General features: G+C 41.6%; 1 protein-coding gene across 1 annotated transcript in view; it reads left to right on the plus strand.

Annotated features, from left to right (window-relative positions):
- The window catches only part of ssp3 (short spindle 3), a 188,699-nt gene extending 166,316 nt beyond the window's left edge, over positions 1 to 22,383 (plus strand). Inside the window, exons 26-27 of the mRNA XM_071595700.1 lie at positions 17,626 to 17,796; positions 22,261 to 22,383. Coding sequence (XP_071451801.1) covers positions 17,626 to 17,796; positions 22,261 to 22,380 — 291 coding nt within the window. The 3' untranslated portion in view covers positions 22,381 to 22,383. The remainder of the gene's footprint in view (positions 1 to 17,625; positions 17,797 to 22,260) is intronic.
- The last annotated feature ends 1,130 nt before the right edge of the window (positions 22,384 to 23,513 follow it).

The raw sequence follows: 23,513 nt of genomic DNA on the forward strand, positions 1-23,513 counted from the left end.
GATAGCTCTTAGAGCATAAAAATAATTGATGAGATTGCCCAGAGTGATAAGAATAATATATAGTTGCCGACGACTGTAAATATTCCTTTCCCCATCGGAAGCCTAATATCTCATGCTCATAATGCGTGACTCATTAAGTGGAAAAACTATATCGCGTCTTAAAAGACGTCGAGTAGCAATTATAGCAACTCAGCTGCCTTCTTTATAAAATTAATGTTCCTCTAAGTAATGGGTGAATAACCTTGAAATTGTAGATTCTTCAAATCGTTCTACGGTTATATCACATCATTTTTTATCCGCGTCATTTAATCAACGTAATTCTCATTTCAATAACATGTAATATGTATTTCAATAACCGTTATTTTTTCATTCCTGGATAATGACTTTCATATTGTCAGAATCGCTAACAAGTGGAAAGAAATCAAATGTGAATGTGCCTAGCTGGTGTGTAGTTGTCAAAAAATATTTTGTTATATTCCATACAATTGTATATTGAGTGTTTGGAGCGGTCCATAATGCATTTAAAGCAGTTGGGTTTTCCTCGTAGGAAGATTTAGGCGGCACCTAGGTGACACAGTGTCCGTATGAGTGGAACACTTGGACACTGCTGGTTCTTGATGTGAGAGCGACGGTATTGGCGATTGGAAGAGTCGCCTCTTGTTGACTAGTCCAACTGTTTACTATTATTCACCCCACGAATTCACCTAATTGCAATGCTTGGTAAAACCCAGCGGTTCGACTTCACTATCCGAAGTTGTAAAAAAAAAATTTTATGGCTGTGGGAACTTAAAAGATCGCCAGCTGAGAACACCGCTAATTCCGTCGTAGTCTCGGATGCCTCTCTTCCTCCTTATGAGCGCGTATTAATCTTCGAAATCGGCACCCACACCCTCATATTTCATAAAAGAATCGCAAACAATCAGCAAAAAAAAATGACACGGGGAACATCGGTCCCTTTCGAAGTGAACCTTTGCGAATGGGCAAGTTCATTACTTAGGAATTGCAGGGTATTCATTTTTCGCGGTGGGGGCACTTTACGAGAGACAGAACGATCAGTTGCGGCAGGCCATGTCACTTCGCACTGGAACCAGTTTTCGGCGGGGTGGAGCCGGTGGTGTGAGAGTAGAAGTGGACGGGTGTTTGAGCGTCGGGTCGGTGTGGAGGGACTTCTTAACGGAGTGGAGATAAGGAGCGGAGACGCGTGCAGAACGGAAGGATGGGCCGGCATGGCGCATAAACCAGACGCGGGTGGGTGGGTGGTCGAGTAATGGAGTTGAAGGGAGGGAGCGGAGAAAGGGTGGTCGGCCCCTGAGGAGGAGGCGAGGGAGGAAGAAGAGCCAATTTGCTGCACTTGGGGTTGTGGATAAGCGTAAGGGTTTTCTGGGTGTAGGGTCGCTGCCAAGCGTTCTTATCATGACGAGCATTGCTTTGTTTTTTCACGTTCGAAGCTATTTTTTAGGCAGTAACGATATATATATATGTATATATATATATATATAAATATATATATATATATATATACATATAAATATATATATATATATATATATATATATATATATATATATATATATATTTATATATATATATAATAAGTTGGACAGTAACTAACAGTATAGAAACACAGAAAAAAAGATCACTCACACGTTATTTCTTGATAATTTCGACGGAATTCTGCTCCGTCTTCATCGGAAGATAGAGAAATCTATAATATCTATGTGTGCTCCAGCTTTTGTTGAAAATACGGTAAAGAAATATTAAGAATAGGTATCAGCTTGTTTTCATGAATGCTTCTAATAGTCAATCATTGGGAAAATATTTTTATTTTACATATATCAGTCGCATGGAGTTGAGAACTACCTCGAAAAACGGTTTGGTTTTTATGCTTTTGGGAAAATTCAATTTCATTTTTAAATTTTTAAATGAATCAACCGTATCAATTTAGGCAGTATTTCGGACCTATTGAATGGTCGAGTATCCGGATAACCTTTTCACTCAATGTACTGGTATTCTAACGGCTTGGCGTCTTTTTCAGTAATAAAGATGTACCTGCCTAGAATACATGGGTTTGCTCGTGGAAATGGTGTGGATATGTCATATGTATATATTGAGTGAAAATGGAGACTTCAGTCAGTAATTTATGGTGTATAAATTCTTAAACTAATTTTTCTCTAGTTTCATCTCTGAAATGTTAAGTTGCAAGTTATTCAAAATTTTGCAAAGATCAAAAAATGATGAGCGAATGCTAAAGGCTAATTAATATAGATGCGTTAAGTGAGGTTTAAATGGATGGAATTCATCCAGCTTTTTTCGAATCCTTAATGCCTTTAAAATGCTCTCGAGGACGAAAACCGTTTTCATGTCATTAAATGTGAAACATTATGAAATTTTTTGCTTCGGATATCGTGCCGTGTCGACGGCTCTTGAGTTGTAGTTGCGCCTCGTAACCCCGTGGAACTCGGGAAAGTTTTGATTTAATATTGTTGGTAGTTCATTCCACATTTTTTCAATTGGTCCCAATGCAATCATTTTTGGATAAAAGGAACTTAGTGAATGTCTGGCTGCTAGCAAATGATCAATATGACTCCTATGGGCGCAGATGATATCAGCTGCAAGGACACAATACTTAGACACCACTCATTCCGTTTTGCTGAGGGAGTCATCAAGCGGTTTCGAATTTACATGTAGGTACTCGTTTTTCCAGCTGAGTGATCTGTTCATTTTTTTATGTATGACGTACGTAATAAGTTAGTCTAATACTTACCTAATTTGCGTGCAAGTAGACCTGTTTGTTACCCCAGTCAAAGCCAGCGTTTCAATTCTACAACCTCTCTGTTTAAAAGATTAGGGACTGCAAGTTATTTAGATACGTGCAACTAACCGTGCAACTATCATAGAATTAGGCCAGTACGGGAGTTCTTCGTAAGAGTTTCCGAACTATCGACTGCTTCCCTTGTCGATGTGCGGATCGAGGATGAGAAATGGAACTGTCGTTTCCTGGGGTGCTTGCCTTATTGCTCTGGTGTAACCTTCTTTAACTCCCTCTTGGAACAATCAGCATTTTTCGTTGGCATAATGACCTCCGCTGCATGCGGTGACTTCGAGCGCTGCACCCAATCGCTACGCCTTCTACAACTACAACTCCGGTGTATACCTGTATTTAGTCATTTGAATCGTAGACGTATGATCACGGAGAAGATTAAATAATGACCTTATTTTAGAATGGGCACGCTAATTATGGTGCCGAATTGCATTTATCCATCATAAATTATCACGAAAAAAGTAATTTAATGCAGCGCATTTCGTCCTACTATACGTTGAGTGGGCGATGCGATAAGCTATTGAAGTACTGCCTCCATTTGAAATTATATTTAATTGGTGTCGTTGCAGCAGTTTATTTACCGCGCCATCCAATTTCTGAAGTTCCCACTAAGAGTATTTGTTTTGAAAACTTAAGACGCCACTAATTTGAAAAAGGCGCAAGTTGGGTCATGCTGTTGTTTCCTCCTAATTGATTACAACAGCCGCTGATACGTTTCTTTTGCTCTCTGAGTGGAGTCAGAATCGGTGATTTATTCGGACCATTTTCGTTTTATGAAAGCCGATCGTTGGTGGTCCATTCGGACGAAGTGAATGGGCCGATTGTGGTGTTTTCGGTATCGCGCTACCCAGTTTCTCATCTGTAACATCATCGTCTCGTCCGGGATTTGCCGTGCAGATAAAATGTTGGAAATATTGAAATGCATCATGTTGGTTGCATATTCTCTATCGCTGGATGTATGTGAAAAAAAACCGCGTGTGAAGAAAACTTCGATCATGATTGCCGCTGAAATGACGAAGTCTCAGTCCATAGCGTGGCTTTCCTCAACAGAGGGAAACATTATCTCTCAGTCCCTTCAAACGACGGTTTGTAAACATGAAATACGAAATAAACAAGTTAGTTTTCTTTTAAATTACTGATTAACTTTTGCTAGTCCGTCTGGTAGATACAAATTTTTTTCGCACAAATCCTATAAAGAATCTAAGGAATAAGGGACTACTTCAAAATTTAGGGTTTCTCATTGGACCTCAAGGCCTGTGTTTGAATAAAAAGATGTCGAGCGTGAAGCTCCCATAACTTTTACGCGGTAATTCTAGAGCGCCTAAAATTTATGTTCGATAACAGTGAGAGAACTTGCGTCGCCACTGTATTCTACAGTCATATGCGAAGGAAAGGAATGTAGACAGTGAAAGAATGTGCTCCTATCACCGCGATGCGTCAGCTTTACCGAGTAATGTTCCAAACAAGGGGTGTTTCATTTGTATTTTATGAGTAATGAAAATAAGGCTATCCAAGGTTGCCAGCCTTTACATTCAGTAAACAGACCGCATTCAGCATTTCTCCTGTACTAATGGTGCGGCACTGAATGATATTGTTAGGTAAATTTTCGTCAGCATACCACAAGCAAAACTACGGTCTATTAATTCCCCCGGCCCTCATTCACTATTCTAAACTGGCTGTTATTCCCTCGGGAGGGACTTCCTTAGTAATTAGCTCGCCGTTGTCCAGGCTGAACCACTTAGTGATGCATATGTAGTGCATTGACCCACGAGGACGTGTATAACTTCGTGCGGTAAATGAAAATTAGGATTAAACCTGAAGAAAATGCGGTGATGGATTTTGGAAATGCGATTTCTGCCTCTAAAGTCTAATGCGTAAAAAATGCTGTAGTAGAAAGCTTACAGTAGTTTCAATGAGTACTTAGGCTTTACCCTTACCCACGACTTCTCCTTGGTGGAACATAGACGGTGAATGTATGAACAAGCTTGCAAAAATTAGGATTTATTAGAGTAGCATTGGAGAAATTTTACAAGAGGGTTAAAGAGCGATGCCGTTCTTTTGCCAGTAGATTTTCATTTAGTATATGCTACCAGTACATGATATCTTCACTAAGTCGATTAGATAACAGATTTATATTGTGTACAGCTAAGAGAGACTAGATTTCTTAAACGTTGTTTTGATGAACTCACTGTCGTATCCATAATGAAAGCATGGGAATCACTCGGATTACAAACGCTGCGAATGAAATCTTAAATTGGAAGCAGAGCTCCTTAGCGATGATATTGAAGACAAATGTATTATTAGCCCTGTATGCGTATTTCGGAGACACTTTTTATATCATCATTCTTGTAAGTGCTTCAAGACTGTAAAAAATGCTGCGTAAGTTAATTGAGACTTAGGTTGTACGGAAAATTCGCTTGGAATAAACGGAAAATCTGTTTTAATGCACAATTAATGGCCGTAGGATTGCAAACGGGTCAGGGTAAAATGGTTAGTTACCTAACGTTAAGGTCGACAACGACTGAAACCACGAATTGTTATCTCCTCCTTCTTTCTGCCGTCTGTGGATTTCCTAGTTTTTTTTTCTCTAAATTTTGCACCAGAAAAATTCCACCGCTAAGCTTGACCACGGATTCCCGAGTACAGTACGCGGAACCGAACCTGTGGACCCCGAAGTGTGAAACTTGAGTGCTCTCCCCCAGCCTCTCCCCTCCCCCCATTCATACCATCCCGTCACCCACCTCGCTGTATCGATAAATATGGGCGATCCTGGAATCTCCTGGAGGGAGGAGGAGGATGTTTTGAAGGGAGAATGAAGGAGGTAGGATAACGGAGGGATATTTATGGAGACTCTTCCTCGTCTCGTGACGGCAGTTGAGAATGTTTATTCTTCTCCTCATCCCACATGCTCCCGCCCCGCACCCCAGAGGGGCGATTGGAGGAGGGGCCGTCGGGGATGCTGTGTGTGAAGGAGAGATAGTGGGAGGGGCTTCTCGGTGGGTGGAGCGAGACTCCGAGGTGGGGGGGGATCGTGATGGGGGAAGGGGTCGAGAGGAGTGCCGTGTTGAGGGGGGGGAGGGAGGGGGCGTGAAAGGGTTTCCGGGTCGGGGGAGCGGGAGTATTCCCGGGGGGAGGGGGGATCCTCTTTTTTTTCGAGGGCGGGTCGCTCGAGGCCGCTGGTGGGGTGGGTTGAGCGGCGGCGGGGAGTGGGTGGGTGGGGGTGCTGGGGCGTTGGGAGTTCGGAGGCGCGTCCCATAAAAATCGAGAACGTTTGTCCACTCTCCTCCCCCCCCCCCTCCCTTACTCCCCCGCTCCTCTCACTCTCTCGATCCCCGGAATCCGATTCTCCTCAGCGGAGAGCCAACTCCCGTCTGTTTTATTTTACGTGGCGACAAAATTTTATAAGATTTCCACCGATTCTTTTATTTCCCCATCACACATTTTCTCTTTATCTCATCGTCCCACGTCGTCCGTGTTATCGCTCGGGAGTGTGTGTTGGGATCGCGCGTCGAAATTGTCCGTTCGCGGTTCCCTGAGGAGTCGGACGCCGTCTCCCTCACCTCCTCCTACCCCATCCCACGGTGCGGATTTGATTTCTTTTATTATTGTTCTAATCATATTTTGGTTTTTCACACATTCGTCTGATTGCATTTTACTTCACATCCACCGGGAACTTGTACCAAGGATATGATTGAGTGCATCGGAATGAACACGGCGCACTTGTCTGCGTAAGATTTATGTACGGTGCAGTTATTTTCTCCAATCTTTTTTTCCCACCCTCATAAGTTTGTATTCACGACCTTCAATAGAGTGAGTTATTGTCCCTTGTAACTTCTGTAATCTTCTTCGAATTTCGCAAAATTCTGAAGGATCCGAGGACAGATGGTTGTATCTACCTACGATACATATTCATGTCCCCGATGAAATTTGTAACGAAAAACATAATTCTGTCTGGGCGACATATGGAAGAGGCTGAGCATTCGATTTTTTAACATTATTTTTCTCGTAGAAAGAGTCACATCGCACTCGCTACCAAATCAGCATAAAAGAGATCTTATGATTCTAATTATTTTTTTTATCTGACACCACCTTTGTATACCGCCTTTTTGTTATCCTTTGTAATCATTACCTAGAAGGTTTGTTTTATCAGTAATAACGGCACTAGGATAGTAATACGGATAGAACTAACAGATAAAGTAGGGCAGCAATGTACTCGTAGATGAATTATTTTTCATTGTACTTACTTTACTTTGAAACATACTCAATTTTTCTTTGACGCTGTGTTCTTCAGTCAACTTTCTGCTAGGTTAAGAGTGTATCTAACCTAGTACTAAGTGCTAAGGCTACTGGTTATACTTTCATTCGGATTACATGGTACTTAGTTCCCACATAACTCTTGCTTATAAATGTAAATGCAACCCGTTCTTTTTGTTTTAGACTTCTCCTCTCTCAGAAAGCTAAATCTGCAAACCTGAGCATCACTACGCACTTTTATTGCACCGCGAATACAAGGGTCTTCCGTTAACGCACCTTTGGATGGCAAAATAATTCCGCATCTTAAAACGTTGTGCAGGCTAAGGCAACCGAAAGAGTTGGCTTGAAGTAAAGGCTTGAATGAACTGGCTTTTGTTTAGGCGGGCCAAATTTCCCTGTGAATCGCCATTCCCATGAGAATTTCGCTCGCTGGAAAAACCGAAAAGTCTCGAATCTCATGGATATTATTACGTGATGAGTTGGAGTTTAAGCTAATATTCCTTTATATTTATATAAGGTTTAACTCCGTATCCCATTAAGATTTCCGGTGCTTAGCATTAGTCCCGTGTATGTTTTTGCTTAATGAATGGTCTGAAATTATAAATAAGCAGTTAAATCGTGGGTATTATCATCGTTAATCGTGTTTGCCAAAGATTTTCAGATTTATAACTTTCAATCACTCTAAACATAATCGTGAAGTCGTAAATTCGCATTCAGACTTGTGTTAATAACCTTTTCATCTCGGCGATTTTTGTTCTTTGCCATCATTGTTTATATTAACTTTTATATGCTTTTTTTCTTTGATCCAGACATTTTGTATTCAAACAAGACGCTTTCGATTCAAATACGATTCCGTTGCAATATAACCTGGGGTGGAGTTTTCATTGGCATGGAAACGGAGAAAACAGAGGAGCGAGATCGAAATTATGCGTTGCGTGTTTGAGAAAATAACTAAAGAACATTGACGCCTTTCCGTTCCATACACCGCCCGATTCCAGTAAATTGATATCTTCGTCATCATCATAATGTGCTCTCCCAGGTGAAAGTACCGGAACACGACCGTTGTCTCCGTCCGCTCTAGTCCCAGGCTTGTTCCTTGACCTCCTAATATCCTTCTTTTAACGTCTTCTAGCATATTGTCTCCTTATTTCCTTATCTACCGTCTCTCTATTGCCGTTAAAATATCTTTTCCTTTTAATATTTGACCAAACTTGTTTTCTTTGCCCGTCAGAATATTTAGTGATATTCTATCCTACCTCTGTAATTATTAAGGGGAAATTACTGACAGCTTAATTATAGTTTCGTTTTCCTAGTACCCTGCAAGCCACCGCTAGGGTGTGTGTGGCAAGGGGTGATTGCACACCAGAGTAAACAAGCTGAGGGCATTAGCGCCATTAAGTGTTAGATGGGTAACTAAAAAATTGTATGATTTTAAGGGAATGAGGGAAGAATGGGTAGAGAGTAACGTGGCGCCGGAATCAGTCCACCTACGAAAGTTGCCAAGTCTACAATTTACCTTTTTATCACGCGGACGGCTTACTGCCCTTTCCGAGTGCTCGCAACATCCATATTCTAATCCTGACCTTCGGGCTTGGAAGAACCCTAATCACCGCTGCAATTCAATTCCCCCATCCCCGTTCAGCGCCTTTTAATTCCTCACTCATACTCTTTCTCTCCAGTACCACACCTGAAATGACTCAATTCTGTTCTCTATCCTTCCCTATGTTTCACAACCATGCGTATATAAGAAATCTCAACATGCTTGAGATATTGGCCATTTCCTTCCTCAGCTCCAGTTGAAGGATGCTGTTCTTTTTATACAAGGCTTCTTGTGCCACCGGTTTTCTTGTTTTTATCTGTAATTCTCATACCATTTTTTATAAAATTACTCCTCAGAGTACTCAATAGTTAAAACTATTCTCCTGCATTATTATATTTTTTTACTATTGCATAGTACCCTGCAAGTCATCGCTAGGGTATGTGGCAGGGGGTGATTTTACACAAGACTACTTTTGACCCGAAATTATTTCCCCCTTAGCGCGGTCGTACATAATAACGTTATCCTCCTCCCTTATCTTTCGGGGTAAAAATACATCTTAAATTTATCCGTTTCCTAACAAATCTCCTTTTTTTATTGACATGATCTCTCCTGCCGTAGTACAATCGGGCTAAAAATACATTTTCAGCATCATCGCTAAAGAGGAGATCCTTGAAATGTATGCAAGAGGTTTAATCTGTAATTTAACATTGACCCCGTTGGCTCCTTGAGTGATTCCCTATCTAGTTCCTGCACGCGAACCACTTCGGCAATCAGTCCCACGTCATGAGTATGCCATTCATTTGCAGTATATTGTAAACGAAGCCTAACCAGCCAAAAATGACAGTTCTCATTAAACGTTCCGTCACATTTCCCTGATATTCCTCTGATAAACCTTAATTTTTCGGTCGCATGTCCACACATTCCCCCACCCCGTATATATTTACCCAGGAGAGGTCATGAGTAAGGGTAACGCCTAATTAAATGAACTTTAGTACGCGATTATTGAAGAGCTCGATTCCAGAACCTGCAGTTTCCGAGGGCTGGAAGAAAGCCTGGGTGCTTTATGTTATAAGAAAGAATGCTCAAGTTCAATGCTCAATCAAGTTAGATTTTAATAAGGGTTTCGTTGAAGTCCCGCACACCAAACTAATGTATGTACGTACAAGCTGAAATAAATTATATGATAATGAGCGGATTCGTGGGTAACTTTTCCAAGCAAAAGGCTTTTGTTTCAATTATGTAAATTATGATGTTCTCCCGGGAAGTAAAATAGGTCCTTTACTGAGTTTTTTTCTAAATATGATATTAATGAAACAATACAAAGCCACAAAAGACTCTTATTTCTATTATATATGTTAAAGTGTCTTGTTGGAAATGGCCGGAAATATAGTGTTAAATGCTTTTAAGTGACGTGCTTACGGGTCTACAGTTCAAAGCTAACATGTCACAGTAATTTTTGCTATTGAAGAACAGATAAAAACTGACTCGCTCGAAAGCGTTTCATCGTCGCCGCCATTTTACAATCCTGAGAACCACCAACCTATCCGTTCATCAGACTGTCATCAGGAAAACACACCAAGGGTATACGATGGAACCATGAATTAATTAGATTTTTATTGATTGAATACATATTTGGAAAACAGTGTTAACACGTAAAGACATCCTCTTTCTTCTATGTATATTCTTAACTCTTCATTCATCCCTTACTCAAAATCGAAATTTTAAGTTCATCTCAGAAAGGGTTGATTTGAGGGATGGGAAAAATTCAAACGGAACGCTCTATGCTTATGAGAAACTACTGCCAGAAAAGCTTAGATGTGATCCCCAAATAACTCGAAGGCGTTATTGGTAGATTAAATTTATTACAAATATATAAACCTTACGATTTAACTTGCGAAATTAAGGGAATAATCCTGGTTCTTCACGGCCTCTGCAGATCGGCAGTGTTTGGCTAAGTAAAAGAGATAAGACATGCAGATCGATTCGAAGAGTCGTTTTTTCCTGAAACAATTCGCTACCACAGTATAGTATACTACCTTGATCAAAAAGTTCCCGGAATTTATTCAGAAAATTAAAAATACAAGTTTATTCATCTAAATCTATATTGTCCCCTTCAAAGTAATCCCCATCGACTGCAACACACTTATGCCAGCGCTTGATCCAATCCTCGAAACATTTTTTATATTCGGTTTTCGGTATGTCCATCAGTGCTTCCTGCGATTTTTCCATTACTTCCTCTCGGCTGCTAAAACGCGTTCCCCGTAATGGTTTTTTAACTCGATTGAACAGAAAGAAGTCACAGGGAGCCAAATCAGGTGAATTCGGTGGCTGTTGGATGGTATTTGTTGCATTTTTCGTCAAAAAATTACGAATAATGATAGCACTGTGCGACGGTGCGTTATCATGGTGCAAAATCCACGAGTTTTCTGCCCACATTTCTGGTCTCTTTCGGCGAATTGCTTCACGCAAACGTCTCATAACGCCCAAATAATACTCTTTGTTTACTGTATGGCCTTCTGGCAAAAATTCATGATGCACTACACCATTGTAATCCATGAAAACCGTCAGCATTGCCTTCTTTTTTGACTGAAAACGACGTGGTTTTTTTGGTCTCGGCTCATTTGGTGAACGCCATTCACTTGCCTGATGTCTGGATTGCGTGTCGTACTCATAAACCAACGTCTCGTCTCCAGTAATGATCCTTTTGATGAATGTGGGATCGGATTCAGCCTCGCAAATCATGTCTTTTGCGACGTCAACACGGTCTCTTTTTTGCATGAAATTGAGGTCTTTTGGCACCAACTTTGCTGCTACACGACGGAAACCCAAATCATTAACCACAATGTCTTGGGCGGATCCATAGGCAATGTTCAAGTCCTCCGCTATTTCTCTGATGGTTAATTTGCGGTTATTGACCAAAATTTCTTTTACTTTATCAATTTTTTCACCGACTTTCGATGTCGATGGTCTGCCACTGCGTTCATCATCTTCGATTGACTCACGACCACTTCTGAACCGCTCGTGCCACTGGTAAACGACCGTTTTTTTTAGAGAATCGTTGCCGAAACACTTTTCCAACATTTCCAACGTCCGTGCGCCACTAAATCCGTTTTTTACGCAAAATTTAATACAAGTTCGTTGTTGCAAATTTAAATCCATTTCTGCAATTGTAAAAAATCGCCAACACACACAGAGATAGATGTGCTCTTGGCTACGTAACTTTTGCAAATGTCAAGTTATGACACTAAGATTTAAAGGGAATATCAACAACAGATGTACCAATTTAACAAAAAAAACAGAACTCAAATCGGAACGATGGGAGCGCCACACGGTGGTTATTCCGGGAACCTTTTGATCAAGGTAGTATCTTCTCCGTCAAAAACCTTCGAAATAATTTCCGAGCGAGTTTTGGCAATGTCTGGTAACATTGTTAAGGGAACATCTAATGCGTATTGGGTTTCTTTCATACCTAAGTTAGCCCTGGCTATTACTATTTATTAATGAACCCAGGTGTAAAACAGTTATCTCTGTTCCGTGGCAATTCTTGAATTTATAATAATTTTTGGACAGACCTGATAAATCCACTGGATTTTGTAATTGGATATCCTGGCTACCTGATTAATAATGTCACCCTCCTAAGAGACGTCATCGTTAACTATGATAAATGCTGGCCTAATTTCTTCAATCGATATACCTAAGAGATTAAGCCTTTTTACCTAATACCTTTTAATATTCAAAGTACGGTTGTTTATAGGTGAGCTTAATTGCATTTTTTTCTATTAGGGTACGACTCCCTGTATTCATTAATCTATCTCCAAGCAGATGACCAAATGGCCGTACGTTGACAGCTACGGTGGTTGGTAAGTGAAGACTTGCTCGTAGTTTGCCTGCTACATTTTAACAATTTATTTCTAAAATATAAATGTCAACAACATGGAATATCAACAACAGATGTACCAATTTAACAAAAAAAACAGAACTCAAATCGGAACGATGGGAGCGCCACACGGTGGTTATTCCGGGAACTTTTTGATCAAGGTAGTATGATGAACAAAAAGGTGCTTTAAAATATATCCCCTGTTCTAGAGTCCTTTTCCTCCTTAGGTGCTGAAGTGCCTATGGGGTGGTGGACCTCGCGCCTTGCAAAGTTGAGCTTACCCTTAAATGGGTCATTCTGGCCTCACCATGGAATTGCACCTATATTTTTCACATAATCTTTCATTAATGCTCAAATTATTCAACCGCCGTGAGAACAAAGTGCTCGCAGTCATTGTCCCTACTCTAACCCTTAACCATGCCTCAACAAGGAGGCTAATTCGTGCGACCACCCCCCCCACTCCAAGAACCAGTGGTGTCGCGGAAGTATCGTGTAAATAAGCCGGAAATTGGTAACCGTGAATTTGTACCCCGGGACCGTGGGAAAGGCCTCGGGTTGGGTGCTGCGTCCTCATGCCCGCAGGTGCACGCATCCGACCCACACCTGTTTCTCCCTTGTTTCTCCTTTCTTCACTCCGGCCGAGTGTCCCGGGGGCTTCAAATCTCCTTGATGTAATCGTCACACCTGAGTGTCGTCCAATATTCTCCACTTCATTAACATTCTCGGAAGTGATCAACAGGCTTCCGAGGGAATTAACCCTTTCCCAATGGACATGTTATTTTTTGACCTTCCTAATTACCATCACCACGTGTGCAAGTTTTGAATTGGATATCAGGTGTTTAATGAGCGATAAATTATTGCCAGTGCGGGCTGTGACGGTGACATTAATGTGTGCTCCGTTGTCTTCTAGTTCTTAGACTCTTTGGGGCACTTTATCTTTGGTGATGGCTTGGTTTATTTTATATTGCGTATTTCTAACCATTGCTTATTGTCACGTGTGCGGGGTAAGTTTTTTATCAGTCACGCACTAATTTAGTTTTCCATATTAATGCTCAATTTTCTGGAGAAACCTTCACTGAAGTCTTAGAAAACTTCAGAGAAATCTTAGAAGACTGATTTAAGGAATATCATAAGATTTTTATCCATTTTGATGAGCGAGTAAATATTTATGCATAAACAATTAGCAAAAAACTGAATAAATAAACTTGGTATTTTTTCACACAAAAATGTTACGAAGTAATCTCAAACAATAAAATTTAATGAGTAAATCTTTAAGATAATATTCGTACCAAATAATATTCAAAGGATGAAATAAAAATTAATGGATTAGGTGTCTTCATTTCTGGTTAGTCAAAATTGCAGTCTTTATGACACTCGGCTTCACCTTGATGACATAATAAGTTCGATTGACGTGCAGCTAGAAGGAGATAAATTGGTGTTGAATTTTATGATAGAAATATGATGACTTAAGTTTATTTCGTTCATACCAATCTTTTCAGAATTTGTGTTGTTAATTATGAGACCTGTTCGTTAAAGCTATAGGTTACTTTTCAAACATTATCATTCATCGTCACTTTTCTGCCTTTACAATTTTTTTTCGGGCAATTTGCATTAACAGCCGGAAATCAAATTTTTAATGCGATTACATTTGCAAAGCATCACCACGAGGATTTGTAAAATGACTACGGTGTTATTAGAAATTAAAGCTAATCGTAACTTTAGTAGTGTATATTTCAAAATTCTTCCTATAAAAATCACAATATCTTTTTTTATTAATCGAATTAATTGTATCTGTCTGCCTCCAAACCCAGGTTAAACTTGAGCATCGTTTTATATGAATAAATGTTTATAAACCTCTTGGACTTATATTTACAAAAAACAAGTATAGTTTATTATTATCAAAATATCCAACCGAACATACCTGTAGGTGTTTGATGGTACATCGGTAATATACAATTCACATGGACGTCATTAATGTATTAGCTTATTTAGTTTACGGTTATTGTAATTTATTTACAGCTAGAGGCACGAAAAGTTTAATCTCGTTACATTTGTTATAAATTTAAATTGTTATTTTATTTATTAAATTATTTTGTCATGTGCATGTTAAAAAAGTTTTGCTGGTATAATAAATGTCAAGTTTAAATAGTGTGATAAGAAATACAAGATGGATTAAGCCAACTGTATAAGTTGTATAATTAATTTTACTACTGGGACCAGGAATATCAAATATTAGTTTTCAGTAATTGTTAACGACAGGTTGTAACTTTAGACCTTTTCGCAATGCTTCCATGAAAATTGATTACATAATTATCCTTGAGGGTCGGCGGCAAGCGACTTGAATAAATCAAAAATGATAATGGCACTACAATCGGAAGCTTGTAAAATCAGAAAATCCTGAGCAGTAAGAATAATATAATAAAACGCCTTGGCATTACGTGATGTTGGTTACTTCTTCAGCTTGTTTGTTTGTGGAATAAATGGAATATTTTTAGCACCCTAAATAGCCTCGAAATCCAACTGTTTGACCGCACCGTAGAGTAGCACTAATCATTGTCATATCGTGGGCGTGGAACGGAAAAGACAAAAAACCGAATGCATTCAGAACCGTGAAAATGTACTAAAAAAGACGAAGAAAATTGTAGGAAGTAAAATATACAGGTATTGGATTAGGCCACATTGCGTATGTCAGCCTCCACAGGAATTAAATTTCCTGGCCAGTGTAGTACCGCCGACTGATCTGTATATTTTAGGTGGCCCAGGTCAGGCAATGGTGCTGGTATGCATCTTGAGTGAAGCTGAAGGAGGTACTCACAGGTATCATCCGGAATCAATTCCTGAGCCTCCGATCAGTAGCCCAGCGCTCTGCCCACTATGTATCGCATCAAAGTTGCACACTTGAGTCGTTTTTTGTCACTGAAATATTCTCAGCAAAAATAGAAAGTGTACAGAGATTTACTACACTCTGCACGTATAGCACCACAAAAATGTATCCTTTAACTTCTACCGAGAGTATATTGTTTGGTAAGTATGTGATACATGAGATGCCCAACCTGAAGCTTGAACCCGACTCGTCCATCATGTGAAATTGAATCACAAGCCATTGAGGAAGAAGAAGGAAATATTCATTAACTAAAGATTTAGATGTAAAAATTATGAAACCTCAATTATCAACTCGAAGGTAACTGTTACTTATTCCATGTGGTTTGCATTTGGTTTCTTAAGAAGATTTGATACCCAAATAATTGCAGAGGTTGGGTGAACTGAGTGTGCCTATAAGCGTCGCCCGGAATCGAACCCAAGCCCTCCGAGGCCAAGCCAGTACTCGAGCGCTTTACCCTCGAAGCCAAGTCAGTACTCGAGCGCTTTACCCAGTAGGCTCAGATGTACCCTAAAAGTTAAAAGAAAATTGGATTTTTTCAAGTTTCTTATGGCTTTCAGTGACTCGCATGGTTTTTTTCGTGTATTCATCCCTAATTTCATCTAAAGTTACAAAGAGTACTCCGCATGCCGCCCTTAGTGCGTGTAATCAGGGGTGTTATGGTGCCGGGCTTTTATGTAGAATATACTATTTTTGGTACATAATTATAATTATATACTTACAGATATAAATACGAGCCCACGTAAACTTATACGCTTACTTGCCTGTCTGAATCCTGCAATAATGGGTGTGCTCGAGTGAGGCTTTGCATTTAACTTTTTTTAAATTTTTACCTTAAATTTTATTTTAATTATTTATCGTGCGTTGGAAGAATGAATACTTGAATTTGTGAGTGACGGTGTCTATCTCTCCAATATTTTATCTTAATGGCCCAATCTGCCGATGAAATGAGGAGCCATAAATATTCCCTCGATTTCTCAAGCCAACTCATATGATCAGTAATTATGTTGAAGTCTTAGCCATGTAAGCTCTCTTCATGACTCGTCCTCCCAATCTTATTCCTCCGAGATTCGCGTAACACTAACTCCTTTCTCGTAAAAATACTGGACACACCTAGTCAATTTCCTCTGAAATGTTTTCAATTTCTTTTGCAAAATGTTGTTCCATGATTCCTGATAAATACCTCTCGGCTCACCATCTGGTGTTTAAGGGGAGGAGCCACCACCACACTCATTCCCATGGGGTATTTCCAACTCCTCGATCTTTATCTTAGCGGGCGGGTACGTTCCCCGTCAGACTAGCCATGGTGGTATAGTGGAATTGCTCTTTTAATCAATGAATAGTTGAAATAGCTCTATATATATATATATATATATATATATATATATATATATATATATATATATATATATATATATATATATTCATTTATTTATGGTCAAATCAACTTGTTAAACTTGGATCTCTGATTTCAGCGCATTTTTATTCACCTTTCCGCCGTTTGCGATCTTCAATGTAATAACATTTTTCACTTTTATCTGATATTGGAACTTGACCAAACAGTTTCATACCGCACACGTTGCTTTACTAATGTTTAAATTGCAAGGGAAAAAATTTTATATCATAGATATCACAAATTCCTAGCCTCAAACCCGTTGCCCACTTCTTATACTCAATAATACTTAACTCGCCAAAAAAAATCTATGCACAATTTTCTAAAAGTAAAATTATTTATTCACGGTCAGCGTATCAGTGTGGGTAGGTACATAGTCTAAGGGAGATGATAGCATTCCTCTTAATATCGCCCAAATATTCGGAATTTGTCCATATAAAACCACAGTTATAAATCCGAAGGTTGGTTTGATTATTAAGGGTAAAGCTCACGTGGTACTAAGCCCCAACGACCTGTGAAGTTCACACATCAGAGTAGGCGAACCAGTTCCTTATTCCCTGTGCCACCTATTGTTTCTTCGGAAGATCTGCTTATCGAAAATTCACACAGGTTGAATGGAGCTGAAGATGCTCAGAAGTGTCACTGAAATAGAACCTGGGTCCTCTAGCCTGTATCCCACCGCTTTTCCCTCTGGACTACCCCTTTAGTCGATAGTAGTTTCTCAAAATCGGTGGTCAATCGCTGCCCAAGGAATTCGGACGGCATCTTTCAATATGGCGTCCCTCTAAAAAATAAATGATTGAGGAATCAAACGAGCGACTTCGAGGACTGTTTAATTATATCCTACTTTTGGTTTCAGGCAATCATCCAGTCCGGGTACATGCCGACCGTGCTCCAGCAGCTGTGCAGTCTTCCATTCGAGTACTTTAGCTCGCCACCTCTCACCAAGGTCCTCTTCCCGACGCTGCTCGCCTGCTGCCGCGGCAACCGACAGAACAGGCACATCCTGGAGAGGGAAGTGAGCTACCAGGTGAGTTGTCGTGTCGACCGTTGAGCAGGCGAGCGCCCACCCTTCTTCCTCTCCCCCCATTCCCCAGGCTCAACTCTCCTATCAATCATCCTCCTTGCGTCCGTCATCGTGGTATCCCCCGTGGTCCGTCAGTGTAGACACTAGGGAAATCGGTTAAAGGTTTCTGGGAGTGACTCAAGTCTCCTATAGAATGCAGGAAAAATTGGGAAAAGAGCCGCATGCCTTTGGCAAAGGAATTCAGTGTTTGAATCGGGATTGTGCTATAGGACTAGAAGACTCAATGAGAGCGGCGTTCCTTTTACGTAGTTTTGAGATTGCTTCATGTTTGGCGTAGGCCATTGCGTGAGTAGGATCTTGGAAAGACCGAAAATATAACAGAGCCGACTTCGAATATACGAGAGGCAAGCGAAGCGATGTGGGACGGCCCACCTAAAAATTACCCTAGCAGTTTCCGAGTACTCGAGAAAAGGGCGGTATGTTCGTCTGGAAGCTCGGGAAAAATGTCACGAGCTGAAACATAGAAAATGAACGGCTGCCCTGTTGTGCGATCATGATGACGCTAACACGTCCGTCCCGAACTATCCCATTGTTCATTTCGTTTTCGGATCTAAATATCCCCCGGCTAGATTTCCATCTCCGAGCGAATTCTGTAAAAAATGTTTCGATTTATTGTTCGATAATCGGTTAATTTAATTTGTTTTTAAATTTAGCCGATGAATAGTTCATGATTTGAGTTTTTTTGACTCGAATCATCAATAGTGTAAATTTTATTCTTGTAGAAATCTCGTCTCGTTTATTCTTAACGAGGATTATTTAATATGCAAACGTTATTATTTATTCAAAGATTGTAAACTTTGGACAAATGAACCTAACGTAGAAGGAGGATGACGGACGGCGTTTTGATCAAAAGAGGCTCAGTGAAAAAACTCAAATGATTTATCCTTGTTTTGAATGTCTCTGATTTTTTTTAAATTGACGATTAAAAACCAATTTGGGATTTCATGTCGTATCTTAAACGTAAATGCTGTGATTTTGTGATCAAGAGGTGGGATACCACTCTCGCTTCTTAACGATAATTAGTCTCTTCTGGCTTCTCTTATGCGATACCATTTCCATGTGAATACGTTTGATTTTAATCGGAGAACCAAACGATTATGATAGATGACTAGAGTGTACTATTATAATGTAATACGAGTGCAATATCATACCAGAGCGAGTGCAATCACGTAGAAGTGTAATATATGCATTTATGGGTAGATTTATTGCACTTTTATATCATTCAGTTCTTCTCTATTGCTATGCGCAAAAGTTTTATCTATACTTAAACGCAATCGCCAGTTTAGGCCAACTAAATTCAGTTTTTATTTCTAATATTGTTTCACAAAAACTACCGATATAATAAGAAAAATAATTCTTATAATAAGGAAATCATTTCGTACGTGAGACCGATAAGATACAGCTTACGTATTCTCATATGCCTTATTCGGCCTTTTCCATTCACAAATCAAGTTCCTCCGGTTGGCCGTTTCGGTAAGACATACTTTTTTATTCGAAGAATTTGATTTTAATAATCCTAACAACTTGTTTAGTGAGTACTTTTGTGAAAAACAACTGCTAATATTTTAAAATAAAATGGGTAATTTGTGAGCGCATCGTGACATTCCGCTTCACGTAATGCACGCTTCTGCGTCCTACGCCCGTTGTGTCAGAGCATGTCGGAGGTTTGAAAAATAAAAGGAAGCGAATGAATATTTATCCTTGGGAGGGGCGACTTCGTGCCGCGCCCTACTTCCTCCAGTGTGCCACGTCTTGAGGGAGGGCCTTCGAGCGTTTTGTATTTGGCGAAAATTACTCTCAGCGTTTCGCCTCCACCGGGCACGGATAAAACTATCCCCCACTTATACTCACCCCTCCCTCAAGGCCTGCGGTGTCCTGGCACCCCCCCCCCCACCCACCGGAGAAGTCGCCGCCGTCACCCTTTCCCTCCCTCCACCTTGGGGACTCTCTCAGTTACCCTTTTTTTACACCCCACCCCTCCGCTCACTCTCACCCTCCTCGTCGCTCCATGCTCACCGCTGTGGGCAGTCCTCTTCTCTTCTCTCCCGCCGCATCCATCGCCGTGGCGCAATTCCTTTGTCTTGTCTCCTCGGTTATTTTTCTCCCCCCGTTCCATCGCTCTCCCTCCCCCCCCATAACCCCTCCCCACACGCCCTCAAGTTCTCCCCAGTGCTTTTTTTCTCTTCCGACACTATACCCACTCTCCACGCGTGCTTTTACGCACGCATCCCCTCTAATGCGCCATCCTCTGCGGCTGCCGCAGTTTCTTTCCATTAGGAGAGGTCTCCCTCTCTCTCTTTCTCTCCTCCCGACAACACCTCCCTCTTCAGCGCACTCCCTCCGCCCGCTCGCCCCCGTCCCCCGTCGCCTAAACCACCACGCCTTCCCTTCACCACCTCACCCGCACGTTTACACCGGAGGAAGACCGTAATGGGTCCGGCCGGCCCTGCGGCAGGGGCCGGCCGGACGGTTATTACCTGGCCACGCGGAGGGGTTAATTAGATCACGGCTCTTCCGGAATGTTCGTATGTGTGCGAGCAAGTGTGGGGTGTGTGTGTGTGTCGCCGTGTTTTTTTCTGCCCTGAAGATCACCACCACCCCTGCGGGGACAAAAAGCCCGACTCTCTCTCTGTCTCTCCCCCCCCCCACCCACCCATCCCTCGGCCATCTCTGCCTCATTTCCCCGCCTTCCCGTCTACCTTTCTCTCTCCGGCGTCGTTACACATCTTTCGTCCCGTCCTGCGCCGTTCTCGCCCTCGACAAATTTTTCTCGTCTCAGCGTCCCTTCAAAGTGCTCACAACCATCTCCTCTTCCCCACCCCCGCGACATTTCCCCGCCCTCGCGTACCTTTTGAAATATGTCGATGTCGAACGGAGGAGGAGGTTATGGCGGTGGACACTCCTCTCCCTCCATCCCTCCACCAACACACTTCCACCACTCTCTCTCTCTTATTACCTTTCCCTATTTCGAGAGGACCCTCTTCTTCCCATTCGCGGTGTCTCTCCCGTCACCCCTCCGGCCAATCAAAGAGGCTCGTTTTCGTTGTCACTCTCCTCCACCCTCCCATCTCTTTGTTCATGTGACACGGATGATGGCGTGGAGAGGTTTTTTGGGGGAGGGAGTCTTTGCGCTGCATTCGAGGGGGGATATGAGAGGGAAAGGGTGAGAGAGAGAGAGAGTTGGCAGCCACCGAAGAGAGGAAGGAGAAGAGGTTTGAAGGAGGCCCCTCTCAGTGTCGCCGGCGTTCGTTTGGTCTTTTTTTTTGTCTTGTCTCCTTTTTTTTTCTCGCCTCCTCTTCCCGTCCCCCGCGGTCCCTCTCCCTCTCTCACTTTTTCCATTTATCCCGTCCCGCCCCCTGCCCCACCTCCTACCCCCCCACCCTCCTCTCCTCCCCATAACCTCGTCTCTTTGCTCCACGCCACACGAGGGGCGAAAGCACATCATCTCGGTGCGAGCTTGTGTTTTACGCTTCTTTTTTTTCGGACATTTTCTGGGCTTGACGGATGAATTCCATTTCTTCCCTCTTCACCTCCCCCTATTTCCCACCCTCTTGCGCCCTCGGTGGCTCCCTAGTTCACCCCTTACCCCATCTACTTTCCCTCCGCAACGTTGCGCGTTTCCTTTCGTATTTTCGGTCTCATTGGTGTTCACGACGGTAGTTCACGACGAGACATTGCGCATTTGCTTTGGGATCATAGTTTCGCTGTTGTTTGCAAGTTTTACGTGTATTGTACGCCTGAATTGTCACATACGTTACGAAACTGTATTTTTTTCTTTGAGAGTCGCCGAAAATAGTACCTACAATTCGGTGTCTTTTACAGAATCGAGGGGCCTGGAGGGACAGGCGCGAGATTTTGATTGTCGGAAGAGTGGAAGCATTATTCTTTATTACATGATTATGTATAAAGATATCCGTAAGAGTTGAGCGTGGTGATGGAATTACTTATTTTCCTCAATATCTTCCACCAACATAATAAATATATCGAAATTAGAGTTGCCACTGTTGGAAATGTGCGTAAAACTTGTAAAATTTGATCAAATGAAATTTTCGGTACACGTTCATTTTTTTTTTAGAATGCAAGCCTCAGAAAAGAAACTGATTATTTTGGCATTGCTAAATATTAGGTATTTGAATGACTGAAGCATTGTGTATTCCTTAATGCTGCAAAATGCTAGTACGACCGATAAACTTGGAGTGAAGTTGTATCGGCGAAATTAGTGTAGTTAGTTATTCGAGGATCGGCAGTTTTGTAGAATTTACTCTTATGCTAGATACCTTAGCTTACCATCTAAAATTGAAATGTCGGTGTCAGAAAAATGACGAATCCGGGAAATCCTATTATCTTAACTGCAGGAGCATTGAGAAACTTGAGCATTGCGATTAATAGCGATTTCTTTCTTTTTAGTTGCTGGAGGATTTCCGTTCTTCGGAAGACGCCAGGGACATCGTTCTGGTGCACCTCGTCTCGGAACAAACCTCTGAAGATGCGGATGATGACGCGGAAGAAAACTTCGGGGACAAGTAATCGTCGCCCAGTAGTATACGATCCCCAAACGTCCAATTCCTTCCCGCAAACCTCCCTCCTCGCACCCGCCCGTCTTCGCTTCTCGCCACTCGCCTCTCACCGGCATCGCTCCATCCACGGTGCCCGGATCTCATCTGGGTGGAAGCCCTCGGAGACGATGCTAAGTTCGTCCAGTGACGAGCAGCCGTGCGTGTAATTTATTTAAACCCTCGACAATGTATCAATCCATCCTTTACAGCCGTCTCCCGACTCGTCAACTTATCGAAAGCAGAGGCCTCCTAAATTCTGCGTAAGAAATAACGAAAAAAAGCTTTTCTAATTTTTTACGAATATACACGAGTACATTTGTAAATCTAGTCTCGCAATCAAATTTCACGTGCCATCTGAATTTTTTTTTTAATTTCCTCCTCTAATCTGCGAGCCCCTGCGTGAAGAAAAGATAACTCATTTTTAAGAGTCAATGGTGCTAGAATTCGGGGTCAGGCGAGAGTTGTCGCGTCTCCGATCGGAGTCGCGTTTCCCGTGCCCCGACTGAGAAACAGACTGCAGTAAGTGCCTTTCCCCCCAAGGTTGGTCTTTTCCGCAGCTGCTTCTTAATGCATCGCTCGGCTTTTCTAATTGCTAAGTGAAGTCTTCTCAACCGCTCGCAGTTATGTCAATTTAATTACCAGCCCGCCTGCATCAAATCATGTTTCCTCCCTCGGAAGTGCACATTTTGTAGAAATTTTATTCTTGGATATAAGATTCCTGGATATTGGATTTATTCTTGGAGAGATGACGGAAGACTATTTCGCGAATAATTATCTGCTACTCAAATAAACGGCCTTACTTTTGTCACTTTTGCATAAAAAGATCCGAGTTTGAAGATTATTAGGTTAGTGTCGCCTACTTGTCGTTTAACGCATGGGAGATCCACGAGGGCTAATCGGTGGTCCTCTGTGCTTTTTGAAGCTCTTAAGAAGGCATCATCGCTTCAGCATCACTTCCTCAATAGGTCTTCCCTATCACAGAGTTTCGTGAGTCTCCATATTTCCAAAACTCGTTCGTTGTTGCTGAGGGCTGGCCCCTCACCCCTTTTCCAATTACCCCGATAAACAAAGGCTGTGGTGGTGCTTCCTTTTTCAGGGGATTTT

Source organism: Hetaerina americana, unplaced genomic scaffold, assembly GCF_022747635.1.
Source record: "Hetaerina americana unplaced genomic scaffold, ioHetAmer1.1.p SCAF_1, whole genome shotgun sequence".
NCBI classification, from domain to species: domain Eukaryota; kingdom Metazoa; phylum Arthropoda; class Insecta; order Odonata; family Calopterygidae; genus Hetaerina; species Hetaerina americana.